Source organism: Phocoena phocoena, chromosome 2, assembly GCF_963924675.1.
Source record: "Phocoena phocoena chromosome 2, mPhoPho1.1, whole genome shotgun sequence".
Lineage (NCBI taxonomy): Eukaryota > Metazoa > Chordata > Mammalia > Artiodactyla > Phocoenidae > Phocoena > Phocoena phocoena.
In genome coordinates this window covers 24,423,769-24,448,822 of record NC_089220.1, presented here as the reverse complement: position 1 = coordinate 24,448,822, position 25,054 = coordinate 24,423,769, and the positions used below count along the sequence as shown (strand labels likewise).

The window sequence follows — 25,054 nt, the reverse complement described above, 5'->3', positions numbered from 1 at the left end:
TTGCTGTTCTTCAAACATACCAGCCTGCTCCAGGCTTAAGGCCTTTGCACTGACTATTACTTCTGGAACATTCTTCCCAGATATTTATGTGGCTAATTCTCTCACCCTCTCTGAAGACTTTCCTTAAATCTCATCTTCTCAGACTCTGATTTGTGATGTTTGCCTATTTCTGCGGTGTAAATATTCCTAGCATAGTTGATTTCATGCTACCAAAGTGTCATCAACCAGCTCAAAAATTTCTGAAATTTTAGTAGTTGGCTCTCACGTTCCGCATGAGTTGGCACCTCCACACTGCTGTGCCCATGTTCTAGTAAAGCATCCCTTGCACCCCTGGAGGTGCCCATGCCACACTTTGGGAAACACTGCATGGACAAGACCTTTTATACAACAGAGGCTTTCCTCATGATGGATTTAATCAGCCTCTTTTTGGTTGGGCTTGCTTATTCAGGGGAAATAGGTGTTTGTTCCTGCTTAAGGAACAGTGTTTGCCTCTTCAAAGCAGGGGTAATAACTAGCTTTGCTCATGTGGTCATTATAAAAATAGTGGACAGTGGTCTGACAGAGACCATGGTGAATTATCAAACATGCCTATTAATAGGCAGCAACTTGCATAGCTCTTGGAAATTGCACTCATTGCTTTCATGTGAACACAGAAGTCTCCACTCCGCTATGTGACCAGATCACCCCCTTGACTGGGTGCTGGTGCATTTCCAATCAGTATAAAACACGCATAATATGCGCTAGGTCTGTGACATTCCTTAACTGTTCATTTGTTGTCCATTCTGCAGTTTTTTTAATTTAAAAAATGTGTCTTAATATGCTATCCCCACTTCACAGACATGTGCACACTCACACGTACAGACACTTCTTCTCGTCCCTTCCTACCTAGAAATAAGGAAGGAAAGAAGGTAGTGTTTATTGTTCATCTACTATGTATGTAGCCTCATGCTAGAATCTTCCAGTACATGATCTCATTGAATCTTCTCTCCAACCTTGGAAAAAGTCTTTTATTTTCTCTACTTTATAAATGAGAAAATAGAAACTCAAATAGATTAAGACATTTTCTCAAAGTTCCACATACAAGAACTAGGATTCACTCAGCCTCTTTTTTTTTAAGGCTCAAAGCACGTATGTTTTTCAATAAGACCTTTCCCCCAACATTTAGTTAAGAGATGAGTGTTTTTTGCTCATTACTCACCTTCTGATTTATTTTCACTGATTCCTATAAATATTTCTCTCAAAAATTGAAAGGTGAGGGTCTGTCTTAGGGTGCCTACACCAAACACTGGATTGTCAAACTGAAAAAGAAAAATCTAAAAAAAAAAAAAATGTCATTTTCATGTTCATGTCTTTTAATAGGTAAACGAGTTTAAATTGTATGTGTGTATTTGAGTGTATAAAATGTTAGCACTTATGTTAAAAATAAATTTTGTCTAAGTGACCCTGTGATATGAATATTGTAAAGGTGTACTGATATGGCTTTGGGGGTTTTATACTATTTTTGCCCACGGAAAAACTTAGTGCATCATTAGGAACTGAGCTTGGGGTCCTGATGTGGCTCTGGAAGACCCCGGGCCCTCCCTTCTGTTTGAAGCACCAAGCACTGTGGGAATCATTAGAATAGGCTGGCTTGCAGTCAGCACTCCATCAATATTCGTGCAATGGGATGCAGTCTTTTCCTGACACGTGGCCCTAATCTTTGTTTCCTTCTCCCCCACCCTCCCCTTCATCCTGCAGGTCTTTTCTCTGGAGTCCTGGGAGGCAGGTCATGGGCAGGACTGCCTCTGGCCTGCACCATGAAGTCTGAGCCTGCTTCCACTCTGCCCCCGGCCCTGCTCTGCCTGAACACTCAGCTTCCAGCTGCTCCCTTCCCCGCAGCCCCCTGCTGCTAGGAGGCAGACCTTCAGGACTGTTCCTTGTCCTGTTTCTACCTTTCACCTGACTCACCTCACTGCTCGCTCCTCCTCCATCACGGCCCCCCTGACCCCAGCCCTCTCCCCGGCCTCCCTGGCTGGGGTGTTTGGGGGTCCACCGGGAGGACGGCATTGTTGAAGGCTTCCGCCCGCCGTGCACTTTCTCCTCCTTGAATCAAGGCCTCCGGATCCGCATGGATAGCTGAGATCTTTTCTTGGAGAAAGACGCTTGCACCCTCACTTTCTCAGCCTGGCTGTCCTCCTCTACTGCTGCCCTGTCTTGCCCCTGTTTATTGAGTTTCTTGCTCGTGTGCACATCTGCGGCTGTCTTGTTCACTTTCCTCCTTCCTCCCCCTCTTGATCTTTGTGCGTGTGCCTCCTTCTCCTTGTGTGTTCTCTGTCCCCCACCTATCTCCTCTTCCTCCCTCCCTTCTACTGCAAAGGGGGATTTTCCCCCGAGGGCCGTCCCCTGCCTGTCTGCCCCTCCGGGGCTTGATCCCGGCAGCCACGATGAGCTTCACCATGCACTCGGTTTTCTTCACCCTGAAGGTGAGCGTCCTGCTGGGGTCCCTGCTGGGGCTCTGCCTGGGCCTTGAGTTCATGGGCCTCCCTAACCAGTGGGCACGCTACCTCCGCTGGGATGCCAGCACGCGCAGTGACCTGAGCTTCCAGTTCAAGACCAATGTTTCCACGGGGCTGCTCCTCTACCTGGATGACGGCGGCGTTTGTGACTTCCTCTGCCTCTCCCTGGTGGATGGCCACGTGCAGCTCCGCTTCAGCATGGACTGTGCCGAGACCGCCGTGCTGTCCCACAAACAGGTGAACGACAGCAGTTGGCACTTCCTCATGGTGAGCCGTGACCGCCTGCGCACTGTGCTGGTGCTTGATGGTGAGGGCCAGTCTGGGGAGCTGCAGCCCCAGCGGCCCTACATGGATGTGGTCAGTGACTTGTTCCTCGGCGGAGTCCCCGCAGACATACGACCTTCTGCCCTGACCCTCGATGGAGTACAGGCCATGGCCGGCTTCAAGGGATTAATCCTGGATCTCAAGTATGGCAACTCAGAGCCTCAGCTTCTGGGGAGCCAGGGTGTCCAGTTGGATGCCGAGGGACCCTGTGGTGAGCGTCCCTGTGAAAATGGTGGGATCTGCTTTCTCCTGGATGGCCACCCCACCTGTGACTGTTCTACCACCGGCTATGGTGGCAAGCTCTGCTCAGAAGGTAAGGCCCTCTTCCCTATTCCTCTATCGCTAGAGGCCCACTTGGGTTGGGTAAGGACCAAGACCCCTGACGGAAACCAGCTCTATCACTGAAGTGCATCTTTAGCTGCATGTCAGATTACTGCGTCCCTTTCCCTGAGGAGGTGGTAGAAATCCTTTGCTTGCTCTCAATGGAAATCCATCAGAACTCAGCAACAGAGAATCCTGACTACTCAACCATGGGCTCCTTACGCAAATATTTGGCTGTACTCAAAAAGCTAGATAGAGTAGACTACAGGATGTGTGTCCCAGCTGAGTTCCTTCCACCGCAGTGTGGCTTAGCAGGATGAGCCCAAGGTGAGAAGTCAGACAGAAATGGGCAAAGTGGTTATCTCCGTCCCTCCTGATCCCTAGAGAATTGGGCCCTTGGGGATAGATGGGAGACTCCCCATCACTTCTTTATCATCCCTAACATAAGGAATGCCTGTGCAGAGAAAAATGCGGGAGATGGACTCCAGGTCCACACTTGGCCCTGCTGTAAATCCAGCCCTTCAGCTGTGCCCCTCCTCCTGCAATCTTATGGAAGGTGTCTACCAGGTGGACAGGGCATCTGGGGATGGGACTTCTCGCCTCCTTGTTCCAGCACTAGGATTTTCCACGTGTGCTTCCTCTTTCCTGTCCTCTCCTCTCCTGGTGCGAGAAGGCACAGACAGGAGCACTGTCCAGCCGAGCCCCCAGAGGAGGTGGCAATACTCAGCCTGGCCTTGGAGAACCTCCCAAGTTCAACTACAACTTCCCAGGGGGAGGGAAGGAGGGATTTATGCCCAGGGACTTAGGCTGCCCTCACCCTTTTCACCGAATTCTGACTATTTGGGATTAGGAGAAAAGCGGTCTAGACTTTACTTTGACAAATACTTAGATTCCAGATTCCTGGACTCACTGAAGGCCTAGATTTCAATACCTGTTGAAGTGACAAAGTGACCATATGGGTGTGTGTGTTGGGAGGTTGGGATGAGGAAGACGTAAGGAAGTTACATCGCCTCCTATCCTTTTAGAGTTAAGCCCTCTGTTTGTTTAGAGATGTTTGTGTCACCGTCCCATGCTGGTCTCTTCATGGAGGTGGTGGAATGTGGCTCTCAGCCTTGGTAGCCCGTTAGGATCACCTGGGGGAATTAAAAGACTCTCAGGGGCTTCCCTGGTGGCACAGTTGTTGAGAGTCCGCCTGCCGATGCAGGGGACACAGGTTCGTGCCCCGATCCGGGAAGATCCCACATGCTGCGGAGCGGCTGGGCCCGTGAGCCATGGCCGCTGAGCCTGCGCGTCCAGAGCCTGTGCTCCGCAACGGGAGAGGCCGCAACAGTGAGAGGCCTGCACACTGCAAAAAAAAAAAAAAAAGACTCTCAGGCCACACCCCAGACCAATTCAATCAGAATCTCTAGGGGGCGGGGTTCAAGCATTTGTGTATTTTTAAAGCTCCCCAGGTGATTCCATTGTGCAGCTAAAGTTGGGAACCAACAGGTCAAGGGAAGTCAGGTAGGTGTGGCCAGGTGAGTGTCTTAGTGCTGACTCCCATGATCTCTTCATTCAGGTGATGCCCCACTGCTTTGGGATTTGTAATTAAAAACAGTGTCTGTAGGTGTTTCTCAAACTTTCCCAGGACTTCCCAATCCCTAAAGCAGGTTGTGGTTGATATGAATTTTAGCAACTAGTAGGTATTACAAATTTTTTTTAAAAATCAAAACAAAGTTTATTTCACAGGTGATACATTCTGGTTACTAGGACACTTTGGGGATCTTGTTGGGAGCCTCCTTGTAGGTCAAGTATGGGCTACCTTGAGTGCTTCTTTCCTTTTTTGGGCTGGACATCATACCTCCCTTCCTGTGGGTGGGCTGCAGGAGAGGGAGATGCGAGACATGCATCTTATCCTTTTTTGGCTTCTGTTTTTCCCCACTGAACCCGCTGGAAGAAGGGTTGGGGAAGAGGGGTAGAGGCACTTTGCGACTGTGGTTACTGAAGCACTTATCACAAGCAGGTCCCTCCTGGAGCTGACTGCAGTTCCAAAGCTTCTTGGCTTTGGAGAAAGTTCTGCCTGAAGATGCTGACATGATCACTTGTTTTCTCCTTCACCCAAAGGATCTGTTCTGTTCTCAGAATTTGCCTTGGAAGCCGGCATTCTTCCTTTCTAGGGACCAGGGTGTTTGCAAGTGTGTTGTTAACTTGCTGATTATCCCTGATTGCATTTTTTGTGTTTAAAAAGAACTCATTTCCTCTGGGCAGGTTTGGATCAGCACTTTTCTGCAGGAAGAGTCTCTATGCTGTATATGTATACAATTTCTTCTCTCTCTCTCTTTTTCTTTTTTTTTCCCTTTGGTTCGGGGGTGTGTGTGTGTGTGTGTGTGTGTGTGTGTGTGTGTGTGTGTTTGAGGTCTCCAGAGGAATCTCTTCAGAGCAGATGATAGGCAGTCAATTTTTTAATAGCTAAATACAATATGTATATTTTAATAATAGTTCTTTCTGTAGGGTTCAGATCATCTCGTGGCTATGGACTGACACCTCTGTCTGTAGAAGGCAGACACGCAGCCATATTTCATTATTCTCTTGATACGTAATACAGTAAATAAACTCTGTAGTAACTAACACTTGGTTGGTTTGGAGCAGTGCAAAGTTTGAGGTGAGGATGGATGCTGGGGCAGATACCAGAATTTATTGTTGGTGACTTGAAGCCTGTTGATCCTGGTAATTGTCATTATGTCTAATCAATCACAAAAATAAATTTCAGGCTTTTAGAAAATACCCGTTCTCTCCACACACAGTTAATTTTTAGAGTAAGCAGGGAAAACTCACCTGTAAAATATGAAGGGAAAAAAATCACAGCTGCTAAGGGTCAAGCAGATCTGCATAAAACAAGATCAATAGCCTAAATAAATGCCTTCCCGTTTTCCTAAAGATAGTGTAAAGTGGGTAGTGAGGATGCATCTATTCCCTCTTCTCTCCCCCATTTTAAATTGCAAATGTCACAGAACTGAAACCAGGGGACTTAGTGCCAGCAGCGGGTCCTGTGTACCAGGCATCTGATCGCCCCACTTTGCAGGATGGGCCGTGCCCTTTGATTGTGTGAGGGCTTCACGCTTTAGTAGTTCAAGAGCAGGAAGGGCTGGCAAGGCTCCTGCAGCTTCAGATGGATGTGGTCGGGGCCTGTTGGAGGCGCTCTCTGCGGTCCATTAGCTTCTAGCATGCTGGCAGTATTGATGTTTGCTCGGCCCGTCTGGCTTTCCATGCCTCAGTGGCTCCAGAATGTCTCCACGCTGCACCCCAGGAAGAACGCACAGATGGGCCCATCTCTTCTATTTGCTTAGGGCTATTTTGATCCCTCGTTGGGTATCTTTCCTCGGTAAGACCCACAAGACACCGGAGATAGTTGCTGTGGGAGAGTTGGGTTTAGGGGGAAGAGCTATGGACACAGTATCTTCTGTTTCCTGGGGCGAAAGGCTGTTAGCTGTGGCTGCAGACTGAACTCCACACAGCCTACTTGGGAAAACTTCATTCCAAGACTCCCAAACCAACTAATGGTCACATTGAACATTCTGGCACATGATGAAGGGAGAAGGGGGTCCCAGCTTTTTACTTCTAGGTGTGATGTTTATAAATAAAACGTTTGGGTTCTCAACTTCAGATTTGTTCGAGTTGACTTTTAATCTTTTTAAACGACTTTAAAATTATGCATATCTGGTTTGGAATATAGTCCAGCTGTGGTGGATCATATTCACCTGGCTTTTTCTGTTTAGTCCAGTCTGTCCTGTTTTGGGCATCCCTGAAGCTCCCTGGGCAATAAAGAGGTATCCCTAGTGCCCTCCAGAGAGCAGCCCCCTCATGGGTCATTGGGAGTTTGTCATTACCTTGAAATGAGTTTAAGCTTGATTGTTTATTTTTAAAACATCCTTAGTTATGAATGTGCAATTTCTCAACAGTCTTACAGCCATGAAGAATTGATTCACTGCCAAGGTGTATACATTTCAGTACCAGATTCTCTAAAGAGTTCACTTAGCATGAAGTCAGCCTGTTGCAGGTGGGGTGGAGCCAAGGAAGGATGGGGAAGCTTTCCCAGGTTGATCTCAACTCTCACATCTTAATACACGGGTCTACCTATGTCACGTATCATTTGTACGTCCATGTTTTTAGGTTAATTCAGTGAAGAGACATGAGGTCCTCTTCAGCTGGCAAAAAAAAAAAAAGTTGGTTCATTGTCTGCTATCTTTTCCTGCTGGCTTGGGCAGGTGCCCAGAACAAAAAGCTGCTTGCTTTGAGTTTCAGCTGTTAAGTTTTCAGGTGTTGGGATCCTACAGTGAAGTACAGTTGTGGGTGTGGGTGATAGCGGCCAGTCTTATTACAAGCACACGGTTGTGTGGTACCCACTAGCCTCCCATCCCCCATCCCTCCTGCTGTCTGAAGCTGACATCCTACTCAGGTTGGTTTGACTGATGGCTCAACACACGACTTCATAGCCTTGGTATGCCTTCCTGAAAGTGAATTTCAATTCGTTTTCTTTTTACTGAGAATCTTGCCTGTCTTCCCCCATTTCTCAAAGCCAGAACTAGGACAGAAAGGTGTTCCAAGAGAAGGTGCTTACCCCGGAGGGTTTACCAAGAGCCAAAGACATTGATGCTATAGTTGAGGTACGGATGATTGCCCCAGCTGGATCCTCCTGTTTGGGGCACTTGCGTAAAAAATACAGTCATTTCCCAACGCCTCCCCCTTGCACCTCCTGCCGGAATACGAACGTGGCTTTGTTCCTAATTTAAGTCAACCCTGAATGGCCTAGGAGGGGGCAGGCAGTAGTAAGTAATCAGGAGTAAAGGCTAGCTCCTTTCAGAATCCTTCCCCCTGGTGTGCAGAGACAGAAGCAGGGAGGACTGCTGCTTCTGAGACTTGATTTCCCACCTGGTATTCGGGCTTTAGGACCAGCCCAGCTCTGCACCGGCCCAGCCAGCCAGCCAGCCAGCCAGCCAGCGGGGGCTGTCGCTAAACGAGCCTGAATAGGGGCCTGATTGCTCCTTTCTCCTCCTCTCTTTCTGATTACCCAGTGAGATTTCCTGGGTATGCTGTATGCCGCCTGCCACTTGCTCCAATTATCCCTCTTTTAACTGCGAGGGAAGAGCAATTTTTTTACTGCCCCCCCTCCCCCTCCACAATAGCATCTCTGCCTCCTTTAAAGAAATAAGACCCTTCTTCCTAGTCCCCCCTTCAGTGGGGTGACAGCAGCCTTCTCCCTTCGCATAGCCTGCGCACCAGCTGCTGGCTGCAAAGTAGGTGGGCCTTGTGTAATGCTTTGGTCCGTATTCAGCCGCGTTGAGGGTCGGGCAGGCATTCTGCCAGAACCCTTCCAGTAGCAGTGAACTTGCATTTGCATTTGGTAATGAGACACCACAGGCCCAGCGCTGGGGGGCTAATCATCGAGTCCCCTATCTCTCTTTGCAGGCTGTCCGGGAGAGGTTTCCAGTTCCTGGAGCAGCTGCCCTCAGCTAGGTATTCTCCCTCCATCACAGGGCAGAAGAGGTGGGGTGTGGGCTGTGCTTGGGGGATGGAACTAACGTGCCCTCCCCGATGATGACTCCTATTGCCCTGGAGTCACTGGCTCTGCTGTGAGTCCAGAACAGTGAGGCCCCAGAGGTGGAACTGGAGTGAGAGAGGCTTTGGGGCAGGGCTCTGAAGGTCAGGTACCCTTCTTAGACAAAAATAATAATGATGTTATTATTGCTATTACTGAGTACCACCATGTGCCTGACATCCTAGGTGCATTGTCTCATCTAATCCTCACAGCGCTTCTATGCAGTTGATATCATTAACTAGCCCTATTTTACAGATGAGGAAACTGAGGAGCAGAGAAATTTAAAACTTGAACAAGGTTTGGTGGTTAAGAACATGGCTTCTGGAGTGAAAGAGATCTGGACTTAAATCTAGGCTTGTCCACTTACACGTTGTCTGTCTTTGGAGAAGGTTTTGGAAGCTTCGGCATCCTTATCAGTAATAATAACAACAACGGTAATGATAATAATAATAGCAGCTAACAGTCCCGGGGCCCTCACTCCGTGACTGCTCTGTGTTAGCCCTTGTAACACTCAGAACCACTCTTGACACGCTGTTATTATTCTAATTTTGTAGATAAGGAAGCTGAGGGACAAAGGGTAAGTAATTCCCCCAAGGTCACACAGCTCAGAAGAGGCAGGGCTGGAGTTTGTATCTAAACAGTCTGGCTTTAGAGTCCACACTCTTAACCACTGTGCTATCCTGCCTTGCAGCAAAGCAGGGATAACAAGAAGTCATACGTTAGGGAGTTGTTGAGAGCATGAAATGAGATCAGACATATAAAATTATCAGTATAGTCTCTGGGAGAGAATGAGTCCTGACTCTGGGCTGTTAGCCGCCTGGTGGGTGTGAGAACGAATTATGTGTCGATTTGGTTTCATAGAAACCCGTTGAGCTACCCCCACCTCTGCCATTTTCCTTCATCCCAGTTTGAGAAGTGGCAGAGAGAAAAGGAGGGGAATTTCAGGAAAGTACAGAATCCAGTCCCATCACCATTTTGCCCCTGCCTAAGAGCATGGGGTCGCTGCCAATGGTTGTGCCCTTTGGACTGTATTCAGAACTCTTTGCCTGCAAATGGGACGTTCTGGTCCCCACAGCGTCCCGATGAGGTAGGTAGGACAGGCCTTACCATCCCACTGAATAAGTGAGGAGCCCCAGACTCAAGGTGCCGTTGGACTTGTGGGTAGACAGCGTGAGGGCAAGCTTGGATGCTGCCTATTTGGCAGGTGGCTCTGGGACCTGAGAGCCCAGATCCTCAACACAGCATTTTATTTCTGCTTCTAGGCTCCCTTCATGAACATAAATGGCCTGTGTCTCCATCGTGAAATGGAGCAGTCATTGCCTCCCTGGTTGCTGATGATAAGCAAAATGTCAGACTCCTGGTGCAGGAGGTTATCAGCTTGGTCAGTCCCAGGAGAGGGAAAGAGAGGATGTGAGAGAATGAGAGAGAATGAATGAATGACTATTCAACTCCCACCCTCAAGACCCTGGTTTGAAATGAAGTGCCTAAGAATGGACCTGTGGGTCCCGAGGGAGTTGGAGCACGGCTTCCCTACACTGGAGCATCGCTGGACAGCACGACCTCTTCAGACTTACCTTTAGTTTCCCAGGTACCAGGAAGTGTCCAGCAGCCCACCCAGGGTTGGTGGTAAAAGGTGGAGCTCCTGGATTAACCGTTCACACTTCTTGCTCTCCTGCTGACTCTCTTCCCAGATAACAAAACCAAACTCCCTTTCTCTCTGTTTATTCTTCTCTTCTCTTTTGTGTGTGTGGGAGGGAGATTATTACAGAGGTGGATATGCCACAAAACTAAACCTTACATGTATCTTCACTTGCATGGGTCCCTTCAAGGCCCAATGCCTAATACTGTATTGGTGATTTTTTTCTTAAGGAATGCCCAGTATCATAAGCTTCTGGTCCCCACCTCTGTGGATCTGCCTCTGTTAAGAAGGCTTGTTGCTGCCCAGAGACAGCAATGTTGCTCTGGATGTATGAGTGATTCCCCAGTGACCGATGACCCTTCATCACAGACGCATTTCCCTTCACTTCATAACCAACAGGGCAGGAAGAGCCATGTCGAGGGAGTGTGGGAGGATGAAGGCATGTAGGAATGTTGTTTGGGGAGCTGTGGTGGGAGCGGAGGACATCTAGGGTATACAGTGGGTAACGAGGGTGTGTTTAGAAGCGTTTGCTGTAGATTTAGAGGAATCAGTTGGTGTTTAAACAGAGGGAGCATCCTGGTCCCTCCTGAAGTTGGGATGCTTGGTTTGCCGTGGCTCACTGTGGGGCTGTGTTACAGATGACAGGCTGTGGATGACAGAGGAGAGGGACAAAGCGTGGCTCTACAGGCCTGTCTCCGTGATCTATGTGGGAACTGACAGTGCCAGTGGGTTGTCATTACAGCTGTTGTTCTCCAAAAACTGATGTCTTTGGGTGACCTATTTAAAAGCAGTATGGGGGCTTCCCTGGTGGCGCAGTGGTTAAGAGTCCGCCTGCCAATGCAGGGGACACGGGTTCGAGCCCTAGTCTGGGAAGATCCCACATGCCACAGAGCAGCTAAGCCCGTGTGCCACAGCTACTGAGCCCGCGCACCTAGAGCCCGTGCTCCACAACAAGAGAAGCCACCGCAATGAGAAGCCTGCGCACCGCAACAAAGAGTACCCCCGCTCGCCTCAACTAGAGAAAGCCCGCGCGCAGCAACAAAGACCTAACACAGCCAAAAATAATTAATTAATTAATTAATTGAAAATAAAATGAAAGCAATATGGGGCCCCTTTAAATGTGTCATCATCTATATCTGCTCTCAAACGTCCACTGCTGTCCACAATATTCCTACATAATGTATTTTACAAAGTTAAAAAAAAATTTTTTTTTTTTAATATCCAGGAACCAGTACCAGTAGCTTTTCAAACAAATTGATCTCATAGTCATCCAGCCAAACTACCCAGCTCCACTCTGTGATAAAACTTACTTTGCATGTGGGCCTAAGAATTGTGAAAGCTCTCAGCTTTTCAAGGAGGAAATGCAGTTCTCTGGAAGGGTGTGCAAGGTCCCAAAGAAGGTGGGGATGAAAGAAAGGCGGGGACACAAGCTGTAGGCAACAGGAACTCCTGGTTTAAGCTGTGAAATGCATTTAAGATCCTTTCGGTTTTACCAAGGCTCTTATTTAATTTCGGTACCTTTGCACCTAAGAAGAGGGCTCTGGGGAGCTTTTCCTTCAAGTTTCTCCGTGAGACTCTATGCATCCAACCCTTTTCTGACATTTTGGGCTCTCGCCTGTGGATTTGGTTCTCCTGAAGTGGTCCTGTTTTCTGGTGCGAAGTCTTTGGGGGCCAGGATCTTGATAGTCCCATGGCTGTTGGCAGTGTTAGGGCTGGTGTCTCCACTCTGGCAGGCAGGGCGTTCTAGGCAATTCTGTAACCTCTCCTCCAGGTATGACTGGAATAGAAAAAGTGCAGCGAGAGAGTGTACAGCTTGTATACTCAATAGTTGCTTTCAAATAAAAACAAGTACCCCATTGCAAGGAGGGATGAGCAAGGCTGAAATCACTTCTCTGTGATTCAAACAGTGAGAAAGGGCTCGCCAAACACTCACGGTCTCTTCCTTCCTCCTCATTCTCTCTGCCTTCTTTCCTCTCCAGAAGGGGTCCTGTCTCACATGGTTAGCCTTGGAGGGCTGAGGGAATGAGGAAGAGTGAGCCTGAGGGTGTTAAGCCTCTCACCCTTCGGATTCTGAAAGACTAATGATCATTCCCTAGCATATTTGTTTGATCTAGGTCAGGAAAGACAAGGCTGGAGTTTAGGCTGAGGCAATGTGCTGTGAGTCCTTCTTTTAAGGAGACACACTGAAATGCGGGGGGACTCTGATGCTGTGGGAGAAATCCTCTGTGACGGATGAAGCACAGATCCTGTGACCCATGTAGAGGACAGTAAGACATTTATATCACTTTCTAGCCATGGCTTTGCTTGTGTAATGCACTGAAAACCAAGGTGCATGTTAAGAATCATGGGATAGGGCTTCCCTGGTGGCGCAGTGGTTGAGAGTCCGCCTGCCGATGCAGGGGACCCGGTCTGGGAAGATCCGCGGAACGGCTAGGCCCGTGAGCCATGGCCGCTGAGCCTGTGCGTCCGAAGCCTGTGCTCCGCGGCGGGAGAGGCCACAACGGTGAGAGGCCCGCGTACCGCAAAAAAAAAAAAAAAAAAAAAAAAAAGAATCATGGGATATGTTTGGAGGGGTCTTTTTTAAAAAATTGAGGCATAATTGACATATTAGTTTCAGGTGTATAGCATAATATACAAATTCAATATTTGTATATATATTGCAAAATGGTCACCACAGTAAGACTAGTTAATATCCACCACCATACATGGTTACACAATTTTTTTTCTTGTGATGAGAACGTTTAAGATCAGTTATCTTAGCAACTTTTAAACATGCAATACAGTATTATCAGTAATATAGTCACCATGCTGTACATTCCTGGAGGGGACTTTAAAGGTCATTGGGTCTATTCTAGCTATTCATTTCCTATCCTCTTCTCCACTGTATAAGACATCTCTGCCCCACCCCCCACCCCCCATAAAACCCCTAGTCAACTGCAGTGGCCGGGGCTTGGTACTTTTCGAGGCATCCTGATGTATCTCTGATTATACTGAGCGTCAGGGAGCCCTTCCTACATGAGGCCAAGGTCTGCCTCTCAGACACTTCCTCACTGGTCCTCATTCTAATTAAAGCAATCTGACCTTTGCCATGGGCCATGTGGGTGAGGGGGATGGGTAAGCCATAACATTTCCGGATGATGCTTTGTAGGAATGAACCCTTGTGCAAAGTAAAATTCATAAGGGATTCTCTAACAGAGCACTAACAGTACACGCACCACTGAGTTATTTAGAATTGACTGCTTCTGATTAATCGTAAACAACATGGGAGGGATTGATGTGGGAAGAGATTCTGATGTAAGCAGGTGATTCATGCTCCAGTCATTTTGTTCCCAGGGAGCTTCACTCTGAAAGATTCATGGTTAGCCCCATCTCTCTGGTTCCATTATCGGTGCCTCATTTCATCCCCCTAAGATGTCCCATCTTCCTCCATATTCAGCCAGCTTTTCAGCATCTCTGAATTTCCAAGGTGCCCCCTGGAAATCTCTAATGGCAATAAGCAATAAGATGAGAAGTTCTAGGATGCTATGGAGTAGAGGAAAATGGAATTGAATTGGACTTGCTTTAGAAGTCCATCGTGGCAGCCAGGGTCAGACACCCCAACAGACATCAAGATTTTGCTAAAAAGCCTAGTATGATGCTTTAAAAAAAGATAAGGGTATGAAATGAAGAAGTATTGAGTAGCTATTCCTGGCAACTGGCCTTGGAAGTATATGCCCTATTCAAAAATGCTTCCTACTCTGCCAGGTTGCCTTGGGTATCCCATGTTTTTGGCACTGTTGGGAAGAAGTCTCCCAGGGAGAGGATTAGGCAGGGCTAGAAGATGTTGCTCCCACATTGGCATGGACTGGAAACCTGCCAAGCAAATGCCCTCCTGCACCCTAAAGGGGATGAAGCTATTCTTGGCTCTCAGCCACCTCCCCATTGACAGTCATTTTACTGACACTGCAGCAAAGAAAGGAGAATTTGTCTCATAATTCATGGTTTAAAATAGTTTACTTTTAAGAGCAAAGCCCACAGCCATCCTTTTGAGTCCAAGCATTAAAATATACTCAGAGTCACCGACTTCTGTGCAGTCCCGTTGTCCAGCCAGGTTCTATGTACTGCATGCCTGTGCAGGGAAATGGGCATGACCATCTCACACAGTCATGTGCTAATTGCCACGTGGGAAGATGATTGGGTTTTAGTTGCCGTGGGAACTTTGTTGTTTGCTCATCCTGATGTTGTTTTCAGCCTTGTGTTAATTTGGATTGGAGCTATTTTTTCCTTGTGTAGAATATATAACCAGTGGGCTACGTTTTGATGTGTCTCATGGCTCCCTTTGGCTTTCACAACCTTAATGCAAGTTGCAGTAGCTCAGCTGGGTTTCCTGCTTCCTTCTGCAGGAGTGTATGCGAGGAGGAACTCTGTTTGAGACCTGTAAGACATGAAACCATGGGAAGACTCTGTTTCCCTTTCTTAATGAATGTTCCAGGCTTGTATGCTAAATGGCATGTCCCTGGTATCTGACAGAAAGCAGGTGCTCAATAAATGTTTGTTGCCTTAATAAAGCACACTCCGTGTGGATGTGTGTGCATGCATTTCATGTTTTGTATGCATGTCTGTGCGTGTGGTCTCTAACGTGTGATGGATGGATGCAGGTTCCCATCAAGAATGTGAGCTCAATAATGTCTATTTAATACATTGATTACAGCTATGACTTGGACCACAGTGGCATGGGCCCCACTGGAAATACCTTCTTTTAATAGGAAAAGTGGCGTGTTTGCTGTGGGGCAGTTTTCACAGAATCTGTGTCAAACACATGTACATTCCACTTGGTTTGATCTAGTTGAAGATGAACTAGCAAGGCTTTTTTGTGTTTGTTTAGGAGCCAGTGGTTTCCTGTAACAATCATAGATAGCAGCCAGCCTGGGACCATGTAAATGCTTGTGGAATGGCTGTTTGAGGCAAGCACGTTGTTGTCACTGGAGATGGAGAGGCCCCATTAGCTTGTGTGGATTCCCTGGAGAAGAGGAGGCTCACTGGGGACAAGGTGATTGTCCTCGGATATCGGAAGAGCTGCCATGTAGAGGAGGGAGTGGATATCAGACTCGAGGGTTGAAGGGATCAGAGCTACAGAGGAGGATTTCTGATGCTTAGAGCTGTTGGGCCATTGAATGCACAGCTTTGCCAAGTCCTATTGCTGGGAGGGGTGCAGTAGGTGCTGGAGTGACACCTGTCAGAAATGTGTGCTGGTGTGTACGTGCCTTCAAACCAGGGACTCCATGGTTCTGGGGGTCTCAGCAGCCAGGCCTACTCTTACGTTTGATCACATACGTCCTCTGCAGTTCAGGGACGTGGAAAGATTATTCTCCAGATCAGTGGCCTTCAAAAAGGGGCACATGCAAAGACCACTTGGGGGGATATAGGAAGGAAACAATTAAAATGTATAGTTAACTTATATGCAAATTATTTATAAATAAATATATATCTCTCAGGAGAACATGGTAAAATTATTTTTCCTAATGTGGAGTTGGTTCAGAAGGCTTTGGAGGTCACTGATCAACACTCAAATCTACATTTATCTCTAATTGGTTATAGTTACTCGACCCGCAGGCTCGCAGGAGGCTGATGCCCAAAGTGTTCTGGATGCCAGTGGGATGTGTGTTGGGCTCCTCTACTCTGTCTTCAGCTCTGTGTGTGGTGGTCTTGGTTGACCTGGCCAGGTGGCTTTGGAGGGTCGCATGGGAAGTTACTCCGGTCACACCTTCCTCTTTCAGAGGCCTCACTGTTTGGAATTATTGATAATATCTACTATCTCAGAGCTTTTTTCAGCATAAAAAAACATAGTGTTTGCTGGGGCAACTGTGGATTGTGTAAGAGAACAAAGTCTTTGAAGTATGTTCAAGCATTTGCAAAGCAGTCCTTGATGTATAATCATCTATTTGTTGAAATAGACCATCTGTTTACTGGAATAAGTGCATTTTCTGACACTCACTGAGTGAGTGCCTGTCGTCTACCCTTGAGGATCTTATGGACTAGTTGGGAAGGCTGTCAGGCAAAGAGGTGTTGTACACATTAGAGTCGCTAAAATACCAGGTGGAATGTTTGTGGAGTAGCTCAAAAGGGGATGTTACACCTGCTTGGGGTATGAGGGTGTGTGCTTAGGCTGGGAGCCAGGGGTTGGAGGACATCTTACAGTGGAAAATCTTAGGCTGGACTTGGAAGCTTTAACTAGCAGACTGGGAGGAAAGGGCCCTCAGGGCAGCCCTATGAAGCAGCAGGGCTCTTGCCAGTAGTTTGCAGTAGTTAACGTGGCTGGATTAAAGGGCTGAGGCCCATGGAAGAGGAATATGAAGAGTGCTTAGGTAGCGCGGGTCTTAAATGTTTGTAAGGACTTGACCGTAAGATTTGAATTTTAGAAAGATGGCTCTGGGGCGGTTTGCATGAAGGATTGATTGGCAACTGGAAGGCAGAAAGCAGGGGGGCCAGGTAGAGGCTACTGTGTGGTTTTGGTGAGAGAAGAGGCAGTACTGGGGGAGTAGTGATGGAAGAAGGGCCAACTGCAGAGATATTAAGAAGAGGCACTTAATAATTGGAAAGCAATGCCCTTTAGTGGGTTTGGACTCAGGCTACCTGGTTCTGACACGTACTAGTTGTGTAAACTTGGGCAAAGGACTTCACTTCTCTGGGTTTCAACTTAAATATTTGTGAAATAGATGTAATAATAGTGCCCACCGTTTCAGATTGCTTTCAGGCTTCAGTGAGATATCACACATAGAATACTTAGAACAATGCCTGGCACACAGTAAGCATTCAGTGAATGTTAGCCATTATTACTAATTATTATTAATGATGATGCTGATGATTGAAAAGGGGAAAGAGGAACTTTGATCATATGCTCTTTTGGTTGTGGGTATAGCTAGGAAAGTCAGTGGGAGGAGCAGATTTGGGGTGAAGGTGGGAGAGGGGTAATAATACATTTTGGTTTGTCCATATCCCTCCCACCTTCTCTTCAGAACCTGTAGGATACCTGCAGGGAGATGTTCAGAGGCAGGTGGGGGCAATGGTTTTGCGAGGGAGGAGGATGGGGCTGGGCAGATGTCAGGGTTGTTGTTGTAGGGGTGAGGGAAGGCTGGCACAGGAATGAGGTTGTCCAGGCAAGGAGTCTAACCGAGAGGAGAAGGAAGCTAAACTCAGAACCTTCCAGAACCTTAATATTTAGGATAGTAGAGGAAAAGGAATCCACAAGATACATTAAAACAGATTACCAGAGATATAGAAAGAAACTAGGAACAAAAAGAAGTTCCTTAAAATTCTTTACTGGGCAATGAATGAAAAAATATACCTTCTCAACCTGGTTGAAGTTGGGGCATGCATTTGAATATAATAAAACAGCATCGAAAGATTACATAATTTAGTTTTAAAAACTACTCACGTTGGTCTTTCTTCTGCCTTCAGTTTAGTGAGATCTGTCCATTTGAGAAAATTTCTACAAATGGAAATTTAAGTCTCATATAGAGATGATGAACCTGAGGGTTTTGGATGTTCTCTGCTCATGAACATGATAGAATTTCTGGCTCCTAGAGTGTTAGAATCTCATGGGAATCAAGAGCTCAAAGATCTGAAAGAAACAAACCCAGAAGAGTGAAGTGATTTGCCCAAGATCAGCCAGTTGGCGTTCTGATTTGTACTTCGTGTTTCTTTGGGACCATGTGAGCTCAACATAAAATGCTTTAGCTACAGTTTTCTTGGAATTGGGCATATTGAACTCTCAGGATACCAGTGGTGACACACAGCTCAAAGCCACGCACCTTCTCCTGGGCTTGGGGAAGAGATTCCTCTCACTCTGGCTCTTGTGAGCTGAAAGAGCAAGATCCCCTAAACTGGAGGTGCAGGAAGCCCCTGGCTCAACAGCCAGTGATATAAGTACTGGTAATTAACTCACTGTGGTTTCTCTACCTCTGCCCAGGGTGGGGCGCTTGGAAAGGAAGCAAAATACTTTCTTAAGGGAAGCAAGGCTCGGTTCTGGTTGCCTGCTTGCTGCCTTCCTCCCGTCTCCGACTCTCTGGGCCCGGGGGTGGGGATCGTGTGTGTGTCCATGCTCCAAATGCTCGCTGTGCATCATGGTTTTCCAGGAATTTCAGGACACAGGAACTTTCGCCCAGCTGTGTTGTGTATTGCTGTTCATCAATCTGAAGTTGCTTATCCAGCGTAAGTCAGGATGGGGAGCCTAGGGAGGAGGGGGAACGCCTCCTAACATTTTTCAAAGCAGAAGAGATTGAGGTGTTAGGGGCCCAGCTGGCGCGTGATGAGAACCAAGAAATGGAGCATACGTGAGCATGCATGCTCACATGAAATCGCTTACAGAAACCCAGGGATGTTGTTCGAAAGTACCTCTCCCACCCCCTACGACATGACACACTGACTGAGGGCCCACTATGTGTCAGGAGAAGCCTTGGGGGTAGAGTGATGAACCAGACAGTCATGCCTTCATGCCACTTAGTCAGCCAAAAGCAATAATCAAGTGATGGACGCTTTGAAAGGAGAAGGAGAACATAACTGTGGGCTCTGTGCTTTCAGGAGTCCCTCTTCACGCCTGGCAGAGCAAAGACTCTGTGAAGGTCAGGGGTGTGATTAAGACGCTCCAAGGAATTACAGGAGGTCCAGGGCTTTTTCTGGACCCAGTGCTCAGGCCGGCTCTCCTAGCCTGAGTCTCCCGGCCAAGGATCACAGGTGAAGTCGGTGGATTTAGGGCTGAGTTTAGCTTTATGCCCAGTTCTAGTCGTTCTTACTGAGTATGGCCTCAGTGATGCCATTGTAATATCATGGAGATCCTATGATTTATCAGCTGTCTATTTGATTGACTAAATTTAATAACAATGGTGATGATGAACTAATTCTCGTGAAGTGCTTTCTATGTGCCAGGCACTGAGCTAAGTGCTTTCAAATGTGACTTCCTTTGATGTTCCCAGTCACTCTCACCAGGGAGGTTCTATTGTTTTTCTGGTTTTCTAAACCAGGGAACAAGGTTGGAAAGAGAAAGCAATCTATCTGCCTTAGACATGAGTCTGGGCAGTTGGATGATCTGGAGTTTGAGTTCTTATCGCCTCACTGTGTCCCCTCTTCAATCTGGCACTGAACGGTGGCTTCTGTGGCCATTGAAGACCCAATTCCATGCTCTGCTGGCCCAGCTGGGGTGCCTCTAGCATGCAGGGGCACTGCCTTTCTTCTCTTCACTAACCTGTCTTCTGACTTCTCCCTCTCCTGCACATGACTGACTTTGATCCCAAATCAGGCACATGTTGCAAAGAGGGACATAAAAACTGTCCTGGAATTCCCCCTCCCACCTCTCCCCGAGCCTTTATCCTTGGTGTCTTACTTCATCCCATGAGCTGTAAATGAACCATGAACTACTTGCACTGGAATCCCTATTTTCTCAGTCTTTTATAACCCGCGGTCTCCAAGTCATTTTGTTGTTGTTAGCATAGTCCCACTACCCAAGAGGCCTTGGTCAAGCTTTGGTGGAAATCTTTTGCTTGTATTAAGTCGTAAAATGAATACTGTTACCATTTGCATATCCAACCCCAGCACATACATTTTTATCACCCTCCCCCATCTTGAACATCACAATCCAACCTTCTTCTTTCATGAAACTGTGACTTAAAGAAGCAAGGTAACTTACAATAGGCCACTCAGCTAGCAAGTGGCCAGGGGACTGGGGCTAGAGCCCAGGAGTCCTCACTCTCATTCTAACATCCATTCCCCTACATCACGCTGAGAAAAGAGACTCGATTGATTCAGAAGAACATTGATTGCCAAGCACAATCCATGGTGATCAAAACAGCTGTGCCGCCTGTCTTCATGGAGCTTACAAATTAGAGCTATGGAAAACATAAACCAATAAATGTGTAATTACCGTGGTGATGCGTGCTGCAGATGGAAAGAACAGGGTGAGGGGAGACCTAATGAGAAAAGGGGTGTCACTCCTCTGAGGAGCGACATCTAAAGATGAGGAACAGAGAGAAAGCAATGGAGAGGGGCTGCATACGTGCATTGTTACCTGTTCAGTTTAAGGACAAGGTGGATCAGTCTAATATTCGCGGCAGGAACTATGTCTTTTACTTTTATGTATTTATTTGGGATATGGTTGATGGGTAATACAGATGGACGGGTGGATGGATAAAGAACTGTCTGGGGGGGCTTCCCTGGTGGTGCAGTGGTGGGGAGTCCGCCTGCTGATGCAGCGGACACATGGGTTTGTGCCCTGATCCGGGAGGATCCCGCATGCCATGGAGCGGCTGGGCCCGTGAGCCATGGCCGCTGAGCCTGCACGTCTGGAGCCTGTGCTCCGCAATGGGAGAGGCCACAACAGTGAGAGGCCCGCGTACCGCAAAAAAAAAAAAAAAAAAAAAGAACTGTCTGGGGCTGGGGAGGGAAGCCTTCAGTGTGACAGCAGCAGGAGAGCAAATCTTGTCTGCTAAGTGGGCATAAACCTGGACATCTCCACCCAGAGTGCAGAATCCTACCGGGGAGGATTTGGGAATAGAATCTCTCTCTAAAGGAAGCTCTGCGTGAAGGTGAAGATGAAAGGCTGCTGGAACAAGAAAGCCACAGTCAGTGTCATTTGCCACCAACCTAGAGAGACTTGTTCCTCTAAGAGCCATATAGCGTGAATCCCACCCACAGGCCAGAGATCAGCTTATGCATTTACAATAGCTGCCCTTTCCTCCTAGCACTTACATTCCTGCTCCCTGCCCTCCCAGGTCCTCCCTCTTGCCACATGTGTTTTCTTGGTAGGTGAAGAGGTAGAGGGGGTTGCCCTGATCAATCCACACTTTTTAGCTGTTGTTACCAGGGGCATTTATTTATTATTTATTTTTAACATCTTTATTGGAGTATAATTGCTTTACAATGGTGTGTTAGTTTCTGCTCTATAACAAAGTGAATCAGCTATACATATACATACACCCATATCTCCTCCCTCCTGCATCCCCCTCCCACCCTCCCTATCCCACCCCTCTAGGTAGTCACAAAGCACCGAGCTGATCTCCCCGTGCCATGCAGCTGCTTCCCGTTAGCCATCCATTTTACATTTGGTGGTGTATATACGTCCATGCCACTCTCTCACTTTGTCCGTTTACCCTTCCCCCTCCCCGTGTCCTCGAGTCCATTCTCTACGTCTGCATCTTTATACCTGTCCTGCCCCTAGGTTTTTCAGAGACTTTTTTTTTTTGCGGTTCGCGGGCCTCTCACTGTTGTGGCCTCTCCCGTTGCGGAGCACAGGCTCCCGACGCGCAGGTTCAGCGGCCATGGCTCACAGGCCCAGCCGCTCCGCAGCACATGGGATCCTCCCGGACCGGGGCACGAACCCGTGTCCCCTGCATCGGCAGGCGGACTCCCCACCACTGCGCCACCAGGGAAGCCCTATGACTCTTTCTGAATTATGATTTTCTCAGGGTATATGCCCAGTAGTGGGATTGCTGGGTCGTATGGGAGTTCTATTTTTAGTTTTTTAAGGAACCTCCATACTGTTCTCCATAGTGGCTGTATCAATTTACATTCCCACCAGCAGTGCAAGAGGGTTCCCTTTTCTCCACACCCTCTCCAGCATTTATTGTTTCTAGATTTTTTGATGATGGCCATTCTGACCAGTGTGAGGTGATATCTCATTGTAGTTTTGATTTGCATTTCTCTAATGATTAATGATGTTGAGCATTCTTTCATGTGTTTGTTGGCAATCTGTATACCTTCTTTGGAGAAATGTCTATTTAGGTCTTCTGCACATTTTTGGATTGGGTTGTTTGTTTTTTGGATATTGAGCTCCATGAGCTGCTTGTAAATTTGGAGATTAATCCTTTGTCAGTTGCTTCATTTGCAAATATTTTCTCCCATTCTGAGGGTTGTCTATTCGTCTTGTTTATGTTTTCCTTTGCTGTGCAAAAGCTTTTAAGTTTCATTAGGTTCCATTTGTTTATTTTTGTTTTTATTTCCGTTACTCTAGGAGGTGGGTCAAAAAGGATCTTGCTGTGATTTATGTCATAAAGTGTTCTGCCTATGTTTTCCTCTAAGAGTTTTATAGTGTACCAGGGGCATTTATATTCCAGAACATCTAAAGAATTTTCAGCTTGGAGTAGTAGGGGTACAATCTGAGGCGGGGAATCAGCTCGATCCTAAATGGCTTCTGCTTCCTGGGTTTTAGGCTAACATTTATTGAATACTTACTAATCTTTTAGGCTCTGTGTGAGTAGCTTTATCTTTTGTTACCATTTTACAAATGAGAAGGCTGAACTGCAGAAAGACTACCCATCTGCCCTCTGCCCAGTGGTACAAAAGACACTCAAAAGAACGAGAATGAAATTTTATAATTCTTCAGGAGAATGAGAAAAATAAACATAATGTAGAAGTTTATTGTAAAGACACATTCAGTTTTTTTTTAAATTCTGAAATTATGCCCTTTTATTTTTGGGGTGTTAAAATGCCTTTTTAAGAAACTATAGTAATACAAAGTGTCATTTTCAGGTTTTTGTTCTTTCTTGGAAAAATTATTATATAATTATCCATTGTTAGTTTCTAAAATTGCTTTAAATTGCTTGAAGTATGAATATATAAAATGTATTAGTGTGAGAACCATTCTTGCAGGGAATCGCTGGGTCCCATGCTATTTTCTTGCTAGGAGTAAACTATTTGTATAATTTTCTTCACTTTCTATTCTGATTTTTTATCAGAAAAAATTGCACCTGGACAGGACCACTGAGATTATATAACTTATTTTTCTTCAGCATTTATCAAGACGTTTTGATTGCACAATTTGACCCTGAGAACTTTTAACTCTATGTCAATATAATCAGGATTATACAAACACTAAAACAGTTTTATTAAGGGGGTGTTTTTTAGAAGCAAATGATGTAGGGCTCATGTAATTCCTCAGTCCATTTTTTTTTCAGCATAGTTAAACCATTTTTTAATTTTCCAATTCATTTTTATTTCACTGAATAATTTTTAACAAGATCAGTTCTGCTCCACGTGCCCTCTGTAGTGAAGATTTGATTCATCTATCAGTTATTTTTTTGTGTGCCTATCTAATTTTGCCCACATAGCTTCTACCATTGTGACCACTCTTTTGCGGTCATTATTTCTACTCTATCCGATTTTCTCACGTCAGATTCGCTAGTCTAAATTTTGTCAAGAATGTTTGTTTCTTCCTTCAGTTTTTCAGTCAATGACGTTTTACCATGTGCATTTTTAGCCACTGTCAGTTCCATTTTGTGTTGATTTTTTCTGACAGGGCTAATTTTTTTCCAGGTCAATTTTTGCAGTTCATAGAACCATATCTTCTTCCTACAACTAAAATCAGTCTCTTTCCTGACAGTTTTTTAATTTTTTTTAAAGCAGTTCCAAAACATACTTGAGGGGTCATAACATCAGGGTCAAAATACTCTGTGTCATTTATAGAGACCAGTGACCTAGACGAATTAAGAAACCTACCCAAAGTCGTACATAAGGCTCGTGGCAGAGTTCTGTTGGGTCATTTTAGAATATAAAGCATCTCTAGTTCAGTAAAGGGCAAAGTAAGATTGTAAAATTGGGATGATGTTGATGGTGGGCCTTCCTTCTTCTACCCTCCACCTCCCGACCCCTCTTCTGAGCTTAACAGAATTCCCAGTGGTCCACCTCCCTAAGAAATAGCAGCCGGGGCCACTGTTCGAAGCGTCTTCACTTCTCCCTGCTTCCTAGCTAGGCCCCCCTTAAGCTGTGTGTGATTTACAAACAAGCAGGACCAAAAAGGAAAAATCCTCCCTTGTGGAGAATTAGGTCAGTGGCAGAGTTGGGGAGAGGAGGGATCCAGACCTTCAGTTCACTCCCCTTGCCTGAAGCTATTGGGGCAGAAGCCAGAGGTGCTATTGGGAGCAGACCTCTGGGGGTGGGGGGCTGGGGGATGTGTGCAAACATGAAAGCTGTTTTCCAGCCACTTGGGGCTCCCCCTTCTCTCAACGTATTTGTCTGGATTACTCGAAGGGGGATATTAGTGTTGTCTAATAACGGCCCTAGATTTATAAGGGATTTGTGTGATTAATGCCCAAGCAAAGTACCGCAGATAGCTTAGAGCTCAGTCTGTGTGGTGGGTCTACACTTCCCATTCTCTGTCCTCTCTAATTGGTTTTGGGGGGAGGCTTTCCTCTCTCCTCTTTGTTGTCCTGATTGTTGAAGGCTCTAGCGTTCAGGCCCCCACGGGAGGGTAGCTGAAACCATTTTCCACTGCTGCGATGCATGAGTGAGTGTCTGAGAAGACACTGAAATCTCCAGGCTCACACTCTTGTTCTGTGAAAGCTGCACATATTTGGCCACTTGCTTCTCTGTCCCAGCTGCCACCACCATACTCTTAGTACTGGATTCTTCTCCCAAACCCCTCTCAGGGCACTGGTCCCCCAGCTGTGGCACAGTGCGAACAACTGTGAACTGGGATGCAGATGACGTGAATTCTGGTTTCAGCTTCAACATTGTCCAGCTGGGTGGACATGTCAATTCCCCTGTCTTCGGTCTGTCTCTCTCATCTGAGCATCAAAGGATCCTGTACAACCTTATGCCACTGATCATAATTAAATAGCTAAATGTCTGTCTGGTTATTTGTGGCCCATCTCCCCACCTAGACTTTAAGTTCCAAGAGTGCAAGGCCTGTGTCTGTTTTGTTCACTAGCCATCACCCCAGTGCCTAGCACAGTC

General features: G+C 46.7%; 1 protein-coding gene across 4 annotated transcripts in view; it reads left to right on the top strand.

Annotated features, from left to right (window-relative positions):
* The first annotated feature begins 2,423 nt into the window (after window positions 1-2,423).
* NRXN3 (neurexin 3) overlaps window positions 2,424-25,054 on the top strand; it is a 1,619,945-nt gene continuing 1,597,314 nt past the window's right edge. For all 4 annotated transcript variants that reach the window (XM_065871334.1, XM_065871333.1, XM_065871337.1 and 1 more), the window contains exon 1: window positions 2,424-3,132. In XM_065871334.1, the coding sequence (XP_065727406.1) occupies window positions 2,424-3,132 (709 nt within the window). The remainder of the gene's footprint in view (window positions 3,133-25,054) is intronic.